A 21,505-nucleotide genomic window follows, 5' to 3' on the forward strand; every position below is an offset into this window, starting at 1 on the left:
TCATTTTGAAACTTTGTGCTATGTAGTCATATAGAATTATTTGGATTTTCTTTTTCTCTCTTCATCTTTTCAGCAGGAGAGAGAGCCATATACTGCGCTTGACAATAGTTCTCAAAGCAAGCAGCCCAGTATCTTTTTCTCCAAAGTGCTAACAGCGAGTGACACAAGCACACATGGTGGCTTTTCAATTCCAAGGCGAGCAGCTGAGAGAGTTTTCCCTCCTCTTGTAAGAAATCCATATGCTATCAAATGGCCTTGCTTGTCCATGACTACGCTAACGTTAACTTCATGTTGCATCTTTTCGTGATACTGAAGTGGATGATGATGGATGGTGTGGAGTACTTTATTTCCCCTGCTAAAAGGCCACTCTCTTTTTCTGCATGCTACTTTTTAGTGAACATGTCAGAGGGCTGAGGTGCATGCATTTGAGGGTTTCGAGGGGATTGAGTAATGATTAGTTTCTACTGCATGTTCTGTTAAAGACCATTAAACCTCTTTTGAAGTACGTTTTCCATTAGAACCGCATAATCAAAGTGCATTACTGAGGGAAGGGGCACTTCGTTATAATCGGTTGTTAATATGCAATGGACTGACAAGCAAATGGCTGTGTATTTCTATCACCAGGATTTTTCATTGCAGCCACCTGCACAGGAAATTGTTGCAAAAGATCTGCATAATAATGACTGGAGGTTTCGCCACATTTTTAGAGGTATTACACTTCTTTGCAGGGAAAGCTTTGAGTAAGCAGAGAAGGTTTCTTTATTATTGTGATCGACTAAAGCAATAGTTTGGTAGTTTTGGGAAACATAGCATGTATTTTTCAAAGCATTCGTATAGGAAGGTCCCTCCTCGTTGCTTGCTTTAAACATGCTGTCATTGCATGCCCAAGCAAAAGGGTGCGGACTATTTGCACCTATACAAAAAAGGCCGTTACACTGTTCTGTGTGATTGGCTTCTAAGTTCTGGTGCCTTGAGAGGGGTCTCCATCAAAGACGTTGATGGGTAACAGCCAGTGAATATTTGATGGCATTGGTTAATGGCAGTAGGACTTCCATTAGGCTTGCATGGCCTCCAAAAAAATTGTAACTTCGGTTTGTCCACACTGCTTTCCTTTTCCTTCGGCTGGAAAATAGTGGGAGCTCCAACACTTATGTGTCAGTTATATCTGATGCTTACGAATGAATGTCTGCAGTAAACTAGGTATTATATTGCAATAAAATTGACCTTGGCTTCAGTGCTAGTAGACATAAGAGTTGTACCTGTTATTTGTAATGACCCGGTAACGGCTGCAATCAATTTATTCAGTTGGTGGAGGAGGTCATAAAATAACGACATTGCGGGGACTGATAAAATTAGATATCAATTTTCAACTTATCGTTTAGGGCAAGGTAATGTCTTCTCATACCTGTACCATCAAGCTTATGAAGATGCCATAAAAGTTTCCTCACCCAGAGGATTGCCTTAAGATGCGTACAAGCTCATCAATTGAGATAGGATGGCTGTCAAGGAATTCCCAAAGATCCTATATGTGGGCTAATACCATTTTAGTAGAGGACTCCAAGTAAAATACTGAGTGTCAATGACCTTTAACTGGGGTACTGTTAATTACTAAGTTAGCTTCATGGAAGGATCTATCAGATGTCATTTGGAAGGATCCATGGACGGTTCACTTCTCTCTATAAGTGTCTTCACTAACAGGGCTACATCGGGCTAATACCATTTTAGTAGAGGACTCCAAGGAAAATACCGAGTGTCAATGGCCTTTAACTGGGGTACTATTGGCAGAAAATACTAAATTAGCTTCATGGAAGGATCTATAGAAGGTTCACATCTCTCTATGAGCTAGATATAATTCATTTAGGATACGGATGCTAAAATGTCTTCACTAGCAGGGCTACACATCAGAAAATAAGTGTAAAATTTGTTACACCACTCTATTGCTTCATGATGGTCTTAGGCATGCTTGTACAGCTAGCGTGTCTCCCGGGCTGGCCACCCACTGCATTCGCATTTAGGCTGCATTTGGTCCTGGCCGGACACTTTTGGTCCGGCTGCCTAGTTTTTAGTCCTACATTGACGCTTCCACAGCCTATTCAGAGGGCTTTGGACCATTGGCCAGGGTCATGGATTACTGTGACCAGAGATGTTTGGGATTGTACGTACCTCTTAAGAGGTACGCAGATTCAGAGAGATTTTCCTCAGAGGTGGACATCACACTGAGAGAGGGTATACATAGAGACAAATCACGGATTTCTTTAGCAGGAACACGACAGAGAGGAGACACTACCTGCTAGACAAGGGACATCACTTGATAGATTTGTCCAACTAGGATGAGCCCGACACCCGAGGCTATAAGTATCCTCACATCATTGGAGACACATACATAGGTGGATAAGGATCATCATTGATCGACATAGAGCACGACCTGTAAAGCTTCTTAGCATGGAGAACATTGACACCCTATGACACAGATCAATGCTTGATTTTTGGGATGAGGAGTTGTACACCTTGAGCCTCTGCGTGCTATTCCCCTACTCCCGTGTATTGATGTGCTGAAATATATGATAGTCTCTAGCGCTCATCTCCCCTACCTTGTTCACCATGTTTACTTTGTTACCCCTCCCACCTACCCATCGATGTATGACATACCTAGGTTTTCGATTTTTTTGTTTGTTTCTATTTTCATAGCTTTCTAGATAGAGTATCATATTCTATTGGGATGTAACTTTTGGTCTCATAGTTCATTTTGGTCTTTTCAAGACGTCCAATATAACATTTTATTTCATCTCTCTCTCTCTCTCTCTCTCTCTCTCTCTCTCTCTCTCTCTTACATCCAGTTTACCGGGTACCTATTGTATCAGCTGCTACACCCACGTAGTTTTAGATTGTAGTAGTAGTAGTAGTATTTTGTTCCACTTCTAGTTCTTTTCTAGTTCTTTTGTACCCAGACATGGTATTAGATTCACTATTTTGTAACTGATTGGTCTCATAGGTCATTTTGGCCTTTTGAAGACGTTAATATAACATTTCATTTCATTTCATTTCTCTCTCTCTCTCTCTCTCTGTCTCTCTCTCTCTCTCTCTCATGGGTTTGGACTCTCTCACTGTTTTTAGGGTTTCGTCACCTCTTGTTTGCTATTTTTAGGGTTTTGTCATTGTTTTTTTTTGTTTTTTAGGGTTTCATCACTGTTTCTCGCTATTTTTTAGGATTTTGAAACTATTCTTTTTACCGTTTTTGAGGGTTTCGCCACTGTTTTTTTACTGTTTTTTAGGGTTTCAAATATATGTGTTGCAGTTTTTTAAAATTTCGAAGCTGATTTTCTCTGTTTGTAAGGGTTTCACAAGCGTTTCTTGCTATTTTTTAGAGTTTCTTGCATTTTTTGGTTGTTTTAATCTTCCTCTATCTCTCATGGTCTCCCTCCATTGGGCTACCCATTGACCCCCTTTCACGTGGCCTCTCCAGTGGCTATAACCCGCTTCCCTCTCAACATGAAGTTCTCGATTACCAACAAGCGGATATCAACACTTGAAGTTGAAGTGAAGGAGTGGAAGAAAGAGATGGAGGCAACCTTTCTTCAAAAGATGGAGGAATGGAAAGAGGAGAAGAAGAACCTATGCGAAAGGATTTCTCGTGTCGAAGAGCAAGCGGCTTCACAAGAAGCAATCCAAACTCTCAAAGGTGAACTTCTTGCAGCAAAAAGTGGGCGGCTTGAAGAAGGCGAAATTCAGCCATCCATGATGGAAGAATTGAATACCATGAGAGAAGAAATACGGATTATCAAGGAAGATGAGGAGAAGAAGTCATGGGCCGCGGTCATCTCCGCAACACAAAAGAAAGTAGAAGAGGCCAAAAAATGGATTGAGGTCACCAAGAAAGGGAAAGGTAAGGAAGCTCCTTGTACACCCACTCTTATTAACATGACCCTCGAAGAGGAACAAAGGAGGAGGATGCGGGTTCTACATGTGAGGGTATCTGGCCTCAAGGACATAAACAATGTAGAAAAAGTGGTCACAATCCTCACATGCATGATGGGGGTGGACAAGCCTTCACACACATAGGCATGGAGAGTGGGAAAGAAGAGTGGTGGCGTGGGAGAATCTTCAAAAGAGAGAGCTCTCATACTACGCTTCCCCTCCTTGGAAGAGAAGAAGAAATTCTTGAAAAAGAGGCCTATTCTCAAGAAGACAGGTATTTTCCTCGGTGATGATCTCACTCTCTCACAGCTTGCGCATATGAGAGAGGTAATGCCAGAGATTACGGCGGCAAGGCAGAAGGGAAAGATGGCCTTTTATAGAGACGGTCGGTGGTGATTGTAGAGCGGCACTCTACATGACGGTGCGAGACCCATGGGACCACACTGAAGATTGCTACTTGGAATTGTAATGGGTCTATGAGGCTGGACGTTGGTGCATTTGAGGACAGTTTCAGAGACAGGGACATTGTATTCTTCTCAGAGACTCACTAGGCCCTTGAATAGGTGATGCCACATGTGGTGGGATATAGATGGGAGACAACCCACAAGACAGCTATGAGATCTGAGCATGGAGTAGAGGTTCAGGAGGAGTAGCAATGCTATTTAGAGAGGAGCTACAACCACTACTACATATTGTACGGAGAGATGAGCATGCTAGATACATGTGGGTGAGACTGAGAGCTGACACAGGTCGATTTCTATACATTGCCTTATGTTGCTTTCCTCCCAGTACGTCAGTATATGCTGCATCTAGAGGGCAGTCGCCTTTCTCTATACTAGACGATGACATATGGGAGTTTTCTAGGGATGGTGATATCATCCTCCTAGGATACTTCAATGCCCGAACGGGAAACTCTCAGACAGTCTTCTACGATAGTTCATATGAGATGCTTAGAGAGGTGGATGTGGGTGACTTGGGACTTAACAGATGCTCACATGATAAAGAGCAGAGGGAGTATGGGAGATACCTCACAGAGATGACGACCACACATGGGTAAGCCATACTTAATGGCTTACAACGATTTCTTGGAGGAGCCGGTTTCACATGCTTTCCACACAGACACGGGGCCAGTACAGTGGACTATGTTATGGCACAACCGAGCTTTATTCCTTGTATTTAGGATTTCATAGTGGGAGCCAGACTAGTGGGTGTGGCAGTGGATCATGCTCTTTTGACATTGTCCGTTTCATTTCAGTATAGTACAGTCCAGACATCAGGAGGTAGGTCACATACCCGTTCTACATTTACACCAGAGATTGTTTGGGACCAGTGCATCTGGGGATGGAACTGAAGGAGTACGAGCGGAAGTGCGACGCGAGAGAGAGTGCGAGAAGAAGAGCACGACGATATGGTGAACTCGCTCTACTGTAATGTGTAGAGCATAGTGAGTTCTTATTAGGTTTTTACAAAAGAATATGTGTACATACCTGGCGGCCCGCCCACTTACCTGGGCGACCACATTGGGCTTTATACCCCAACAACCTCCCACTTAAAGTCCAATGTGGTACTTTAAATGTGAGAGAAGCTACTATACAAGCTAATATACAAGAGATGTAGAGAAGTGATGTACTACCCTACACCTAACTGCTTGCGAAAATGCGCAAAGCTCTCTGAGGGAAGTCCTTTTGTAAGTAGATCAGCAGGATTTTCTGTGGTGTGAACTTTGACAAGCTGAAGTTGCTTATCCTCGAGCATTTCCCAGATGAAATGATACTTCACATCCACATGCTTTGTCTTTGAGTGATAAACTGGATTGCGAGCCAATTGTATAGCACTTTGACTATCACAATATAACACAGGAATCTCTTCTTTGATTCCCAAATCTGTTACTAGTCGATTAAGCCAAATTGATTCTTTGCATGCCTCTGATGCTGCAACATATTCAGCCTCTGTAGTAGACTGAGTAACACAATCTTGTAATCTAGAACGCCATGATACTGCTCCACCAGCCAATGTAAAGACATACCCTGACGTAGACCTTCGGTTGTCTAAGTCACCTGCATAATCCGAGTCTGTAAAACCCTTTACACTTAGCTCCTGACTCCCATAGCATATACGCATACTCTTTGTAGCTTTCAGGTATCTCAATATTCCTTTCACTGCCTCCCAATGTTTCTTGCCTGGGTTTGACATGTATCGACTTACTACTCCCACTGCAAATGCAATGTCTGGGCGAGTAGCAATCATTGCATACATCAAACTACCCACTGCAGACGCATATGGAATCTTATCCATTTCAGCCTGTTCTTCCTCAGACACAGGACAATCTTGTTTGCTAAGTTTCACATATGGTGGCAATGGAACACTCAATGCCTTTCCCTTCTCTATATTGAAACGTTGCAAAACCTTGTCAATATACTTTGTTTGAGATAACCAAATCAACTTCCTTGATCTGTCTCTCTCAATGCGCATACCAAGTATATGACTTGCCTCACCCATGTCTTTCATGTCAAACGATTTTGCCATCTTTGACTTCAAAGCTGAAATTTCTTCCAAGTGCTTGCAAGCAATCAACATGTCATCCACATACAAAATAAGGATCAGCCAACTGCCATCCTTAGCCTTCTTTGTATATAGACAGTGATCGAACTCACTACGTTTGTAGCCTTCAGAAAGCATAAACTTGTGGAATTTATGGTACCATGCCCTCTGTGATTGTTTTAAGCCATAAAGACTCTTTAACAACTGGCATACCCAATCTTCCTTGCCTTTCTCAACAAACCCTTCTGGCTGCTGCATGTAAATTTCCACATCTAAATCACCATGCAAGAACGCTGTCTTGACATCCATTTGGTGCAACACCAAATCTAATATGGCAACCAATGCAAGAAAGCATCTCAATGTAGTCATCTTGACCACCGGAGAGAAGACTTCATCAAAGTCAATGCCTTGTTCTTGCTTAAAGGCCTTGGCAACAAGCCTTGCTTTGTACTTTGGCTGACTATCATGAGCGGTGATCTTATACCTGTAAACCCATTTACAAGGTAGAGCCTTTTTGCCCCGTGGTAATTTAACTAGCTTCCATGTCTGGTTTTTATGCAGAGCTGTCATCTCTGACTGCATGGCCAATTGCCAATTCCTGGAGTCCTTCATTTGCACTGCTTCCTTGCAACATGAAGGCTCATTGCAATCAGTCAACATGACATAGTTCATAGATGGAACAAACCTATCAGGAGGTCGCGTGACACGTCCAGATCTACGCACAATAGGTGGCTCAGGCTTAGCCACAACCTGTGGTTCCAATCTATCCTGTCCTTGCTCCTCTTGAGCCCTGACATTTTGTCTTGCACGTGCAGGTCCATCTTCTTGGAAGACAACTCTTCTAATCTCCTCAACCCTCTCTGGTATAGAATGATGTTTGGATTCATTAAAGTTAACATCATTGCTGCGGACAACCTTTCTGGATTCGGGATCCCAAAGTCTGTACCCCATCTCACCAGAATTACCATAGCCTAGAAAGATGCACTTTCTACTCTTTGGCTCAAGTTTGTTTCCTAAGTTCCTTTGGAACGTGAGTATATGCCTCACAGCCAAAGACTCTGAGATGGTTGTATGAGGACACCTTGCCTGACCATACCATCTCTGGCACTGAATCCTTCTGCAAAACCTTGCTAGGAGATCTATTTACAAGATGAATAGCTGTTGATACAGCTTCAGCCCAAAACCCATTTGGCAGCTGTGCATTAGACAACATACTTCTGACCTTCTCTTGTATGGTCCTATTCATCCTCTTAGCAACACCATTTTGAGGAGGATTGTAAGGAGCAGTAAGTTCACGTTTTATACCTTTTGACTCACAAAAGTCTTGAAAGGCCTTTGAAACATACTCTCCACCATTGTCAGTGCGTAAGCATTTAAGCTTCTTGCCACTCTGATTCTCCACAAGTGTCACAAACGTTTTGAAAACACTAAACGCTTCATCCTTGTGCTTGAGAAAGTAAACCCATACTTTCCTCGAGTAATCATCTATAAATGTCATAAAGTAAGAAGCTCTCCCTAGAGATAGGTTAGGCATAGGTCCACACAAATCACTATGAACAAGTGCCAACTGTGTATCTCTTATGTGGCTGCTGTGTTTGCTTACCATACAGACAATGTTCACAGAATTCAAAATCATTAAATGAAAAGCCAAGCAAATAACCAGAACGAGACAAGATTTCCATTCCCTTCTTGGACATATGTCCTAACCGGCTATGCCACAAAGAAACGTTCGGCTGCTCGGTTACATTGATTACATTTTTAGAGACATTTGATACATAAATCATGTAAAGTCCTCTAGACTTTACTCCATGTGCTACTGTCATAGAACCCCTGGATATCTTCCACATGTTCTGTCCAAAAGTGGTGACGTAGCCAGCATCATCAAGTAAACCTGTGCTGATCAAGCTCTTTGTAATTGCGGGAACATGTTTCACATTCTTCAGCGTGAAAGAAGAGCCATTCTGAAACTTCAATTGAACATCTCCAAAACCTAAGATCTCACATGTCTGCCCATTGCCTAGCCGAACATGATCTTTAGTGGTCAAATAAGAGGTAAACCACTCCTTGTTTGGAGACACATGAAGTGATGCCCCTGAGTCTATAATCTAGTCACTCAGTGCATTTCCATCAGATGCTGTAAGAAGAGCTGAGTCCATTGTATTTTTCAAGAAGTAGATATCTCCTGACACCTGACTGTCATCCTCTGCAACAGTGTTTGTCACATTTATTTCTTGAATCTTCATTGAGGACTTGTTCTTCTCACCATGGTCTTCAGCTTTCTCTTTGCCTTTTTCTGCTTTCCATTCTCTGCAGTCTCTTTTCATGTCACCCTTCTTGCCACAATGGTAGCATTCTATGTCACTTTTGCCTTTAGCACTGCGGGACTTGCTACGAGACTGATTCCTCTTTCCACCTTTGTACTTTTCTTTGGTCCTTCCCCTGACAACTAAGGCTGTTCCTTTGCCTTTGTCCATTGTCTTTCTATTGGTTTCTTCAGTAAGCAGACTTCCTTCTACACCTGCTATGTTCAAACCATCTGGAGGTGCAGAATTACTCAAAGCTGTGCGAAAAGTGTCCCAACTTTCCGGCAATGTGATCAACAGGAACATAGCTCTAACAGGTTCATCAAACTTGACACCTTGAGCTGACAACTGACTATAGATTGTGTTGAATTCATTCAAATGATTGGACATAGGTGTCCGTTCTTTCATCTTCAAGTCAACAAGCTTCTTAAGCCAGTATACCTGTGAAGCTGCACTCTGCTTCTCATAAAGATCACTGAGCTTTAACCATGCTTGATAAGCCGACATCTCGTCTGCTACATTGAAGTAAACGCTTTCTGCCAAAGTCAGCATAATGGTAGAAAGTGCCAATTCATCCATTTCGCTCCATTCATCTTCGTCCATATCTTTTGGTTTTATCCCCTTGAGCTTTATAGGTTTTATCTGCTTCTTTTGTACCAACATGCGCCAAATCTGCTTCTTCCACAATGGGAAATTGGTTCCATCCAGCTTCTTGATATTGTAAAGAGCAGTGTCCTGTGATCCAGCCATAGCTACGCTTCACAGTGGTTTACTTTCCTGGGAAAAATTTGGCAGAGTTTCCCCTGTAAACTGTCCTCTGAACCAATATCAACCTGTCAAATGAACCAATAAAGCTTCAGATTTTGCATAAATTTCGGCAGAGTCTCCTTTGTAAAATGGCTCTGGTGTACTAAAAAACAGACCAAAAACAGCTCAAAAAACCACTGTCTCTCTAACACTGTAAGCTGTGGGTAAACCTGTCCTGCACCTGTACTGTCTCTCACTGTCCTGTAAGCATAGACTGCGACAATGCCTCAACGGCAGTAAAGCAAAGATGCAATCCCAACTGTCTAACTCACAGTCAATACATCCTAGCTGCCTATCTAAGGATGCTCGAGGGATCGCTCCAAGACCTGTATCACCGAAAGGATCTCAACATTCGAGAATCCCCCAGCTCAATAAAACCTCACTCGACTTCTCACAAAGTCATACATCCACAAATTTCCCACTGCATGCTGTAACCGCTGCGGCGGTTGTTTGCTGCGTGACTCACAGCCAGCAAACCCTCAACAGACATACATCATCTCTGACAATACATCCCATGTGGAAGTACCTGCAATGTCAGGATGAAATTTGGAATATCAAGCAGCAAACACAAGCTACCTGATGAACTAGTGGATGTTGCCTACAGTCTGTGTGTAGATGTGCCCGTGTCGTATGTGACACGCCTCCAAGAACTGTGAGCCGTCCTTCGATGTGTAGACAGCCACAAATCAACACTTTGGGAGTGTCGATATCCTCAGCACCTGCAGTCGTAGGCCGAAAAACCCCAAATTTGCAAAGTCGGATCTGCACCCGCCGAGACCACGTAGTCGAAAATGGCCTGCGCAGACCTTTGTCGAAGCCGAACGGTGACCGAGATGACCTCATAATGAAATTCTGAGCACACCGAGCCCTTCGGGCTCGCCCACGAGATTTGGGGCCGTGTCTTTGCCTGTCGAATTTCACTCCAATCTGAGCTGGTGACTCTAGCCTCCTGCAGTGCTGCCCCGAGCCTCGATCTGAGCTCTGATACCAGTTGAAGGAGTACGAGCGGAAGTGCGACGCGAGAGAGAGTGCGAGAAGAAGAGCACGACGATATGGTGAACTCGCTCTACTGTAATGTGTAGAGCATAGTGAGTTCTTATTAGGTTTTTACAAAAGAATATGTGTACATACCTGGCGGCCCGCCCACTTACCTGGGCGACCACATTGGGCTTTATACCCCAACAGGAACTCCTCCATTCTGTGTCCACTCTCCTCTTATCCCTCTCTCTATTCAAGTTTAGTTCAGTTATTCGCAGTTTCTCTTTAGGTGTTGCTATTGATTTCTTGCTTGGAGTGTCTAGGCCTGCAACAGAAGTAGCCACAATCAACATGGCCAAACAACCGATCAACAAAAACTCTAGGTGTTGCTTTTGATTTCTCGCTTGGAGTGTCCAAGCCTGTAACAGAAGTAGCCACAATCTATCATGGCCAAACAACCGATCAACAAAAACTCTAAGAAGGTCAGACTAAGAAGTCCGCGCTGCAAAACTCGAATGTGTGCTGCGATAGTCATTGATAGACTACATGGTCCTGTCAATAGGTAGTGTCCTCCAAGGTGAGGGAGAGCCCTATTAAGTAGTCGGCTCGTAATCATCCTCTAAGCGAAACAAAGTAGTCTCTGTTATGGTCGTCCGTTGAAAAGAGGGATAGCCAAACCCAGGTGTCTACACGGTAGTCAGCAGCCGGCTCGTAATCATCCTCTAAGCGAAACAAAGTAGTGTCTACTATGGTCGTCCTCTGAGAAGAGGGATAACCAAACCAAGGTGTGTGCACTGTAGTCAATCTTTGAAAAGAGGCGGAGCGAGACTAAGTAGTCTGCACTGTCAAGATCCTCTGAAAATATGGGTGCCTAAACCAACATGTTTGAGCCGTCGTGCGTGTATTTCTTGCCTCCAATTGGCTGGTGTAAACCAAAGTCCGATGCATGACGACAAGCCACAAGATCGCAAGTCAGAGTGACTATTCTTGTTGCGAGCTGGGAGATCACATCAGCCCAGACCTAGGGATTTTTCTCTCACGGCATCTTTCTTGTAAATCCACTCGTATGGTATGTACTGATCAAACCACAAGTCCTACCCCCTCCGGAGTCACCATCGTGGATGTTGAATTGGAATGAAATATCCCCCGTAGATTTCATGCTCAAAAGAAATGATCAAGCCGATGTCGAGGATATTGCAAGCTCTAGCAGCCATCGATAGACTCAAGACCTGCAATTGCGTGTAAGATGATCGTGTGCCTTGAGCGTAGAAAATGCAAACACTGTGTTCTAGGGGTTGCAATTGTGGTGCGCCTGCGAGTGTGTAGTTGCCTTGGTGTGAAGTCTTAATCAAATTGGTCCTTAACATGATGAGGTCTTGCGTGGTGATGTGCAACCATCACTGCTTCGACATCACCCAGCGCGTTGTTGTACACAAGCATTGAGAACATAAAGATTCTGATTTTGAGTATTGGTATTTGCCAGGAAATGCGACATCCAAATCGGCCTATTTACTTGAAGTCTTGGAAACATTTGGACAATCATCTCTCCCATCTCCATGGAGACATCCATCAAGCTGGAAGGGGCATTGGATCATCACTTATGTGTACACATCGTTGGCAGAACACTAGTTTCACACCATCTGCATCTTCTTAGCAATCAAAAGTTACCAACAATTCAGAGCACCAGCCAAAGGATTCCAATGGCAACTACCGGGGGAGTTTGCAGGCATCGTGAGCCTAAATTCGCAGCCACATCTGTTGTCGAGAGAAGGATTCATATAAAGCTTACATCATCTGGCAATCTAGCAGAAGCCCCAAGAGGAGCCTTTATTTTTGAGGATTTACGTTGTGGGTTTGAGAGATATCATACAGAGGACTTGCCATGGTTTGTGGTGCACAATCTGAAGGACATACGGTCTTCATCATTCATTTGGCATTTCTCTCGTCGCCAATCCTACTGCGTAGGGGTAGCATAGGCTTGTCGGTAGCCTTCGTGGGCGTCGGCATTGATATAGCCATCCATCGCTCTACAAGCATCCGTCCAGTTTGCGTTTTTGGTTCACACCATCCGAGTTGTGGCAGCAACGGTACTTGTTTGCCAATAACCAACAAGGATATCCTTGGTCCATATTGCAACCAATTTCTTGCAATTGAGAGATCCACCCTGTTACCGGAGTGGTATTTGCTTTCCTTTGCATAAATAGAATATACAAAAGATGACACAACAATGCAAGGCTCGACTCGACTCAATGGCAGATTACTGCCACGACAATTCTTCAGGAAGCACCTCTAGGACAGGATCCAACTCAATGTGGTCTGTGTATGGCCTCAATAAGGAAGATCTGGGGCTGATTTACAAAACCAATGTGCGAGTGATGTAGGGATGATTGCTCGCTGCAAAAACACAGAGATAGCGGTAGCAAAGGGGCTGATTTTGCAGGCCTTTGCAGCGGCAGAGATGGGGAGATGGCTGCAAAAATGCAGATGATTTCATTGAGGAAGATGGCTGAAAACACAAAAGCTATCGTGGCAAGGAGATTGCAAAAGATGGACAGCAGATGGGAAACCTTCGATGGCGAGAGATGGAAATGCTAACAGAACTTGCTCCAATCTGGGGGAAGAATGACAGAGAGAGGGGCTGATTTTTATAGTGGTTTTGGACCTCAAAATTTTCAAGTCACCGCAGGCTTTGTGTGTGAGATTCAGATTTGAAATTCAATAGGTCAATGGGTGCACAAAAGGTGAGAAGAAGCAGTCCTTGAGCTTGGTGCACTAGCCTCAAAGTTCGAGCGAGCACATGGCTTCAGCATGGATAGACTGCCTCCATTCTAGTACTCCTTGGATGCACCCTCCCTTTCCCTTACTCGGGGGGGGAGAGAGAGAGAGAGAGAAATGAAATGAAATGAAATGTTATATTAACGTCTTCAAAAGGCCATAATTGTAACAAATTGCTGACGTGTCAAAGCCTAAAGAATGGAGCCAACTTACAGATGTGGCTGAGGAGCCTAAACCCTAAGAAGAACAAGTAACAGAAGAAGTGTCACGAAGTGATGACGTGGTTGCCCGAGAGCAAAAACCCTAACCCTAATTTCTGCCAAAAACCCTAACTGCTGAAACCCTAATTCTGAAAACCCTAACCCTAAAACCTGCAAACCCTAATTTCTGCCAGGAACCCTAACTGCTGAAACCCTAATTCTGGAAACCCTAACCCTAAATCTGCAAACCCTAATTCTGCTGTGTCAGAAACCCTAAAACTGCAGAAACCCTAACCCTAACCCTAAGGGCAGATTTCTGCGTTTTGCGCTGGCTGATGACGTGGTAGGCTGTACGGATTTCAATGATTTACGCTGGCAGCTTTTGGCATTGCTTTTTGGACCAGAAGCTTTTGAGTTTGAAAGCTTTTCATGTAAACTGCTTTTTAGGCCAAGGGCCTTTAAATATGAGGCTAGGGCTCATTCTCTGGCATGCTTCCTGGAGAAGGTGCAAAGTGTGGAGTACCGGCTTGTACTTTGATGATGCAATATAAAGAAATACCGAAAGGGGCGCCAAGGTTTGGGGCCAATACTCTTTGGGGTGGAATTCCGCCACTCCGTGTCGCATGTCGTCTCTCTCTCTCTTTCAGTTCAGTTGTTATTGAAGTGCTAAAAGTCTGTTCAGTCTGTTCTTTTCTATTGGCACGTGGTGCCCGCCTCGTGACGTGGTGTCCGCCTCGTGACAATAATGACCTATGAGACCCGAAAGTTACAAAGTGGTGGATCTGATACAAAGTCAGAGTAACAAAATAACCTAACAACAGTACAAAACAAAGATATATACTATGGGGTCCTAAGTTGATCGATGTGAACCAAGCAAAAAATGGGTGGCTTGTTGGGATAGCTGAATCACAAGAGATCTAGCATCGGTCGTTGGCGAATCTCATCAATTTCCTCCATGGTCAGTAGTCTGACTGGGCGTCGTGTATGCCTGGCCAGCGTGCTCCGAATTTTCTGTCGTAGCCTCCGACGATGCTGTGTAGTTCTTCGCAGTCGCGGGCGCCTGGATTTCCCCAGTTCAATCGCTCGGTCAATCAGAGTGCCTCTGGTGTGAGACGAGGGGGAGCTCTGCTGTGGGAGTGGCCCTTGCGGCTGTCCCGTGTCTGCTCTGAAGAAGTCTGTGATCCGTCGTTGAGACTGGCTAGCCTCGCCATTCATCGGGCTATCTCTGTCTGCGCAGCTCGAGCAAGAACAAACCCAGACATCTCTGATCTTCGTATCCCATGACTCTTGAGAGTGGTCCAAAACCTTCTCTGAACAAGCAATGGAAGCGGCCTCATATCTCGTAGTAGACGGGGCAGCGACATGTATAGTGTAGCTCTGTCTCAGGTTCCATGTTACACAAGGGGCATGTCCTATCCTCTGCTGGTACTCTGTTGTATCTCCCAGTCTCAATCCGCAACCGGTGAGAAGATGTGCGTAACTGGCCAATAGCACATCGTATCCCATGAGACAAGTGGGTATCCATGTATCTGGGTCTCGCCACAAAACCATCTTCCGTAAGCTGGAGAAGGTGGTCTTTGTAGAAAGCCATCTTCGTGCCCAATTCCTGTGCTGGTTGTATCCATGTCCTTCTGGTGTCTAGCTAGGTCAGGTCTTCGCGTATGAGCTTGGTGATCTCTGATTGTGTAAGGGTGAGAGATGGTGCATCCAATGAGTAATGGAATGGTGGCAGCCGGTCTATGCTGAACCCATGTGCCTGAAACCATGATGTCATCTCCCCATACCAACATGTTGTATCTCCTTGTATGGCTAACTATCGAGAGGATTCAAGTGCTATGCGAGCATATCTGTCTCTAGGAAGTTCCCATGTGCGGTTTATGAAGGAGACTGATCTGGTGAGCGCCTCCACCACAAGTGGGGGGGCCGCTAGCTCTGCTCGGATAATGGCCCGTGGTACTGATGCCTTGGCTCTAATGAGCTGCGAGATCATAGAGACGAGAGGTTTCTCCATGTTCCCCCATCCGTCTGAGCGACCCGTCCTCCCGTGGTGATCCAGTGAAGGTCCCCATATCTCGGTTCCATAGAGCAATGCTGAAGCCACCAAGGTGTCAAAGAGCCAGAGCTTCGTTCGGGGCTCTTGAAATTGAACCTCCGAACACATCCTCTCCAATCTACCCAATGCTGCGTGGGCTCTAGTAAGTCTGGTTTCTGCTGCTCTTCTGAGTGAGAATGTAGGTCCGTAAAAACCACTCCAAGGTAAGTGTAAGCGTCTGTGTACTCCACCGTCTCCTGGCTGTATGTGAGTGTAGGTGCTGACCTCCTGATCCACTATGGGGCGGTATTAAACACCATAACCTTGGTTTTACCCAGGTTGACAGACAAACCACTTTCGTGGGCAAAAGTATGCAGAGCATCCAATTGACGTTGCATTCCCTCTGGGGATTCGGAGATCAACACTATGTCATCAGCATATAACAAAAGTGGAATCCATGTCCCTGCCAACTGAGCACCTTTATCCCCATCGCTGTCAATGTAGTCAGAAATCTCATCCACATACATACCGAAAAGAGTGGGAGAGAGTGGGCAGCCTTGCTTCACCCCAATAGTGGAGTGAACCGGTGTAGAAAGTCCCTCCGGGGTGCGTACATGCCCTACTACTGATTTGTACAATGCCATGATCCCCCAAATGAGTTCTGTGGGTACTCCCATTTCCTGTAATCTGCGCATCAGTCTAGCTCTGGGTACCGTGTCGAAAGCTTTGCGGAAGTTCACAAAGCTACAATAGATCGGTCTCCCATGAGATCTGCCTTCCTCGATGATGGCCCTGAGTGTTAGGATGTGGTCGAGAGTAGAGAAGCCTCTCCTGAATCCTGCCTGCCCAGTTGCACGTATTCCTTCCCTCTTTGCCCATCTACTCAGCTGTTGCTCAAGAATGGATGCATACAACCGTGCCAGTGTGTGCCCAATCATAATAGTGCGATAATTCCCAGGCTCCATGGGGTCTCCTGATTTGAAGATAGGTACGATTGTAGATAGGCTCCAAGTGTCCGGTAGGCCCTCACACATGGCACGGTTAAACATAATTGCTAGAAGCTCTGCTAGTAGGTCTTTGGCATGCATGAAATGCTCAGCTACTAGGCCCTCATGATCATATGCTCTCCCAGTCTTCATCCTATCAATGGCTTTCTTCACCATCTCGGCAGTGAAAAAGACACATGTATGTGGGCATGGGTCGGGGGGGTTGGGGAAGGGCGGCTGTCCAGGTACTGTGTACAAAGATGATGCGTACCGACCCCAGGTCTCTGTGGAGGAAATAGCAGGGGGGGGGACTGCTCATGAAAAAGCCGCCACGCTTCACGCGAGTCTTGACTCAAGAATAGCTGATATAGATCTTGCTCGAGTCTAGCCAAAAAAGCCCTCTTCTTTTGCCGCACCAGGCGTCGGAAGTCCATCTGTGACTTTTTGTGAGTGACGCCCCCCAACAACACTTCCCTCTGAAGTCTGGCTCTAGTCTGTGGCGGCACTCCTCATCGTACCAGCTGTTTTGAGGCATGCTCCCAAATCGGCGGCTCTGCTCAGGCTGGGTGTGTGGGTATGCTTTAGCTGCTGCCTCATGTAATGTCTGTGTCAGTATAGTAGTTAGCTCCTCCAGAGGTCGCCCCGGGTCCTCAGTGCATAAGCGTCTGTAGATTCCGTCCATGTATACCGAGTCCGTCTCCCTTGTGAATGTGTAGCGAGTAGGGGTTGCTACTCGTGGCTTGTGTGCTGCACTGAAATGGAAGGAGATGGTCATTGACACCAGAGCATGATCCACCGCCACCCCGACCGGTCTGGGCCCAACTGTGAGATCCTCGATACTAGAGATGAGATTCGGTTGTGCCATGACATAGTCCACCGTGCTGGCCCCATGTATGTGTGGGAAGCATGTAAAACCTCCCGCAGCAGGGAATCTTTGTAGGCCATTCAAGATGGCCAATCCATGTGCAGTGCCCATGTCTATCAGGTGTCGCCCATACTCAGTATATTCCATATCGTGTGATAGTCTGGAAAGGCCCGTCTCTGCCACACCTATCTCTCTTAACATCTCTTGTGAAGTATCATAAAACACTGCCCGGTGATGGGCAGTCCTAGCATTGAAGTCCCCGAGGATGATAATGTCACCGTCCCTAGAGAACTCCCATATGTCATCATCCAAAATAGAGAAAGGGGACTGTCCTCTAGGTGGTGCATAAACTGATGTACTTGGGGGAAAGTAACAAATAGCTAGATAGAGGTATCTGCCTGTCTCTGCTTTCAGTCTTACCCACATGTACCTAGCCTGCTCGTCCCTGCGGGCTATATGTATTAGTGGCTGCAGATCCTCTCTAAATAACACTGCCACTCCTCCCGAGCCCCGCCCTCTGTGCTCTGAGCGTGTCTCCTGTCTGTAGGCTGTCTCCCACCTATATCCACTGATGTGAGGCATGGATTGCCCAGGGGCCTTGTGTGTCTCAGAGTAGAAGATGATGTCTCTTCCAGTAAAGCTATCCTCAAAAGCACCCACATAAAGACGCATAGATCCATTGCAGTTCCAGGCAGCTACTTTGAGTGTCGTCCCATAAGTCTCGCACCGTCATGTGGAGCGTCGCTCGAGTATTACCACTTTTCCGTCTTGGTAAAAAGCGATCTTGCCTTTTCCCCTTGCCGCTCTAATCTCCGGCATTACTTCCTGCATATGAGCGATCTGCGAGAGGGTGAGATCGTCCCCAAGAAAGATACCAGTCTCTTTAAGAGTTGGTCTTTTCTTCAAGAATGACTTCTTTGCTTCCATGGAGGGAAAACGGAGGATGAGTGCTCTTTCTTTTGAGGTTTCTCCACTGTCTCCATTTTTCTTTATGTTGCCCACTCTCCATGCCCTTGTGTGTGTCGGCTCATGAATCCCCATCAAGGCTGTGAGTTCTTTTACTTCTTCGTCCACATTGCCTTTGTCTTTAAGACCGCAAATTCTCACATGTAAAGCGCGCACCCTTCTCCTCTGCTCTTCCTCTAGTGTCTGGTTAATGATGGTGTTGGGTGTGGACATGGGCGTTATCTCCTTGTCTTTTCCTTTCTTGGCCACCTTGATCCATTTCTCGGCTTCGTCCGCCTTCTGTTGGGTTTTGGTAAGAACATCCACCCAAGAAGTCGTCATTTCTTTGTGCTGTTCTTCTCCCTCTTTGATGGCCCGTACTTGTTCCTTGATCGTGTTGATTTCTTCAATTACTGAGGGTTGCAGTTTGCCCTCTTCCAGTGTGTTTCTTGATCTTGTTTCGGCGAGTTCTTTCTTGAGTGACGTGATCTCTTCCTCTTGGGTCGTCACTCGGTCTTCCAACATGCTTATCTTGTTCTCTTGGATCAGCACACGTCCTTCGAGAATGTTTATTGTGCCCCAGAGATTGCGATTCATCTTGGTGATGGTCTCCGTCATTTCCTCTTTGCATTTTCGAATGGCATCCTCTAGGGGGTCGGCTTTTTCGTTCGTCTTCCTCATGCTTGGTCGCCGTCCGCAAGGGGGTTAGATGCGCGTGTGTACCCACCCTAGCAGCGGGCACGGCAATTGGGCGTGTGGAGGAGTCGTCCTGTGCACCCCCACTAGCGACGGTCTCGGCGAGTGGTGGAGCGCGAGGCGGTACGGCCTGGGGGGGAAGCGATAGCTATAGGTTGGAGAGAGAGAGAGAGAGAGAGAGAGAGAGAGAGAGAGAGAGAGAGAGAGAGAGAGAGAGAGAGAGAGAGAGAGAGAGAGAGAGAAAGGGGGGGGGAAGTATGGTAGATAGAGTGGGGGGAAGGGGGGCGGGCCAAAAAAAAAATAAAAAAATAAAAAAAAAATCTCCCTACGCGTAGAGGATGGACGTCCTACACGTGAAAGAAAAAACGAGGGGGGGGGGAATTATTACGCGTAGGAGAGGGGGGGGGAGACATACTACGCGTAGGAGATGGGGGGGGCTAGGGCAACGGGCGCGGGGGGGTGCACAGCAGGGTGCCACAGGTGTAGCGAGCGGGGGGGGCAGGGCGACGTACGCGCGAGGGCGGGCGCGATGGTGCAGCGGGGCAGGGGGGGCAGTGAGGCGGGGGGGGGGGGGGGGGGGCAGGCGCAAGTCAGGCGGCAGCAGCACAATAGCGAGAGAGAGAGAGAGAGAGAGAGAGAGAGAGAGAGAGAGAGAGAGAGAGAGAGAGAGAGAGAGAGAGATGAAATGAAATAAAATGTCATATTAAACGTCTTCAAAAGGCCGAAATGACCTATGAGACCAAACTGATACAATCCTTGTGGATCTAATCCAATGTCTGGGTACAAAAATAAAATGTAGTAAAGTGAAAGACTAAATCATCAAACTGAAAAGCAGGAAGGATTTCAGAGTGCAGAAGCATTTGTAGGAGTTGTAGGAAGCATTTCAAAGACAGTGCAAAGCATATCCAAAATTTTTCATAATTGGAGGGACTATATCTAGGTGTGGAATAACCATGTGTGCCTGATGTGGGATGCGCAAAAACATCTATGCATAATGTGGAAACACCTATATACATAGTGTTCTCTCGCAAGGACCAACGGGCTGCCCTCTGCCTACGTGTCCATGGTCTTGCTGGGTATTGCTTCACCCTCACAGAACATGGAAACCATCTCCCTTGCTCCTCCTTCACAGGACACGGAATCCATGAATGTTTCACCTACTTGCAAGCCGCGAGCAAAGGCCACCTTCATGCTCACGAACAAGCGGATGACGCAAATGGAAAGGGAAATGAAGGAATGGAAAACAGAGATGGAAGGATGGTGGAAGGAGAAGGCCAACCTCCTTCAGATGGTCTTCAACGAAGGCGCACAATGGAAGAAGGAGAAAGAGAACCTAAACGCAGAGATACAAGCACTTAAGGCGGACTCACAGACACTCAAAGAAGAAGTCTCAGAGCAAGCAGTGGACTAGAGGAAGGTGAATTTCAGCCCTCTGTGATAGAAGCCGGATCAAGGAACAAGTAAGGATGATCAAAGAGAAAGAGAAACTGAATGTGGCGAAGACGTCTTCATGGGCGGATATGATAACAAAGACACAAAAGAAGGCGGACGAGGCTGAAAAATGGATTGAGGTCGCCAAGAAAGGGAAAGGTAAGGAAGCTCCTTGCACACCGACGCTTATCAACATGACCCTTGAAGAGGGCATGTTGCATGACGGTGCGAGACCCATGGACCACACTGAAGATTGCTACTTGGAATTGTAATGGGTCTATGAGGTTGGATGTTGGTGCATTTGAGGACAGTTTCAGAGATAGGGACATTGTATTCTTCTCTGAGACTCACCAGGCCCCTGGATAGTAGGTGATGCCACATGTGGTGGGATATATATGGCAGACAGCCCACAAGACAGCTGCGAGATCTGAGCATGGGAGTAGAGGTTCAGGAGGAGTAGCAGTGCTATTTAGAGAGGAGCTACAACCACTACTACATATTGTACGGAGAGATGAGCATGCTAGATACATGTGGGTGAGACTGAGAGCTGATACAGGTCGATTTCTATACATTGCCATATGTTACTTTCCTCCCAGTACGTCAATATATGTTGCATCCAGAGGGTAGTCGCCTTTCTCTATACTAGACGATGACATATGGGAGTTTTCTAGGGATGGTGATATCATTCTCCTAGGGGACTTCAATGCCCTAATGGGAAACTCTCGGACAATCTTCTACGACACTTCAAGATGAGATGCTTAGAGAGCTAGACGTGGGTGAGTTGGGGCTTGAGAGACGCTCACATGACAGAGAGCAGATGGAGTATGGGAGATACCTCATGGAGATGACGACTACACATGGGTTAGCCATACTGGCTTACAACGATTTCCTGGAGCAGCCGGTTTCACATGCTTTCCACACAGACACGGGGCCAGTACAATGGACTATGTTATGAGACAGCCGAGCTTTGTCTCTTGCATTAAGGATTTCACTGTGGCAGCCTGGCCAGTGGGCATAGTAGTGGATCATGC

At 46.0% G+C, this 21,505-nt stretch overlaps 1 protein-coding gene across 7 annotated transcripts in view; it reads left to right on the forward strand.

Moving 5' to 3' along the window:
* Positions 1-21,505, forward strand: part of LOC147448692 (auxin response factor 6-like) — a 104,502-nt gene that overhangs the window by 43,889 nt on the left and 39,108 nt on the right. For 5 of the 7 annotated variants that reach the window (XR_015189378.1, XM_086521230.1, XM_086521228.1 and 2 more), the window contains 2 exons: positions 74-226; positions 625-709. Coding sequence is in view for 6 of the 7 variants with exons in the window: in XM_086521230.1 (XP_086377356.1) it covers positions 74-226; positions 625-709 (238 nt within the window). In the remaining variant the exon portion in view is untranslated. The remainder of the gene's footprint in view (positions 1-73; positions 227-624; positions 710-21,505) is intronic. The other 2 variants (XM_086521229.1, XM_086521233.1) reach the window with 1 other exon arrangement.

Source organism: Adiantum capillus-veneris, chromosome 10, assembly GCF_014529385.1.
Source record: "Adiantum capillus-veneris isolate H3 chromosome 10, ASM1452938v2, whole genome shotgun sequence".
In the NCBI taxonomy this organism is placed as follows: domain Eukaryota; kingdom Viridiplantae; phylum Streptophyta; class Polypodiopsida; order Polypodiales; family Pteridaceae; genus Adiantum; species Adiantum capillus-veneris.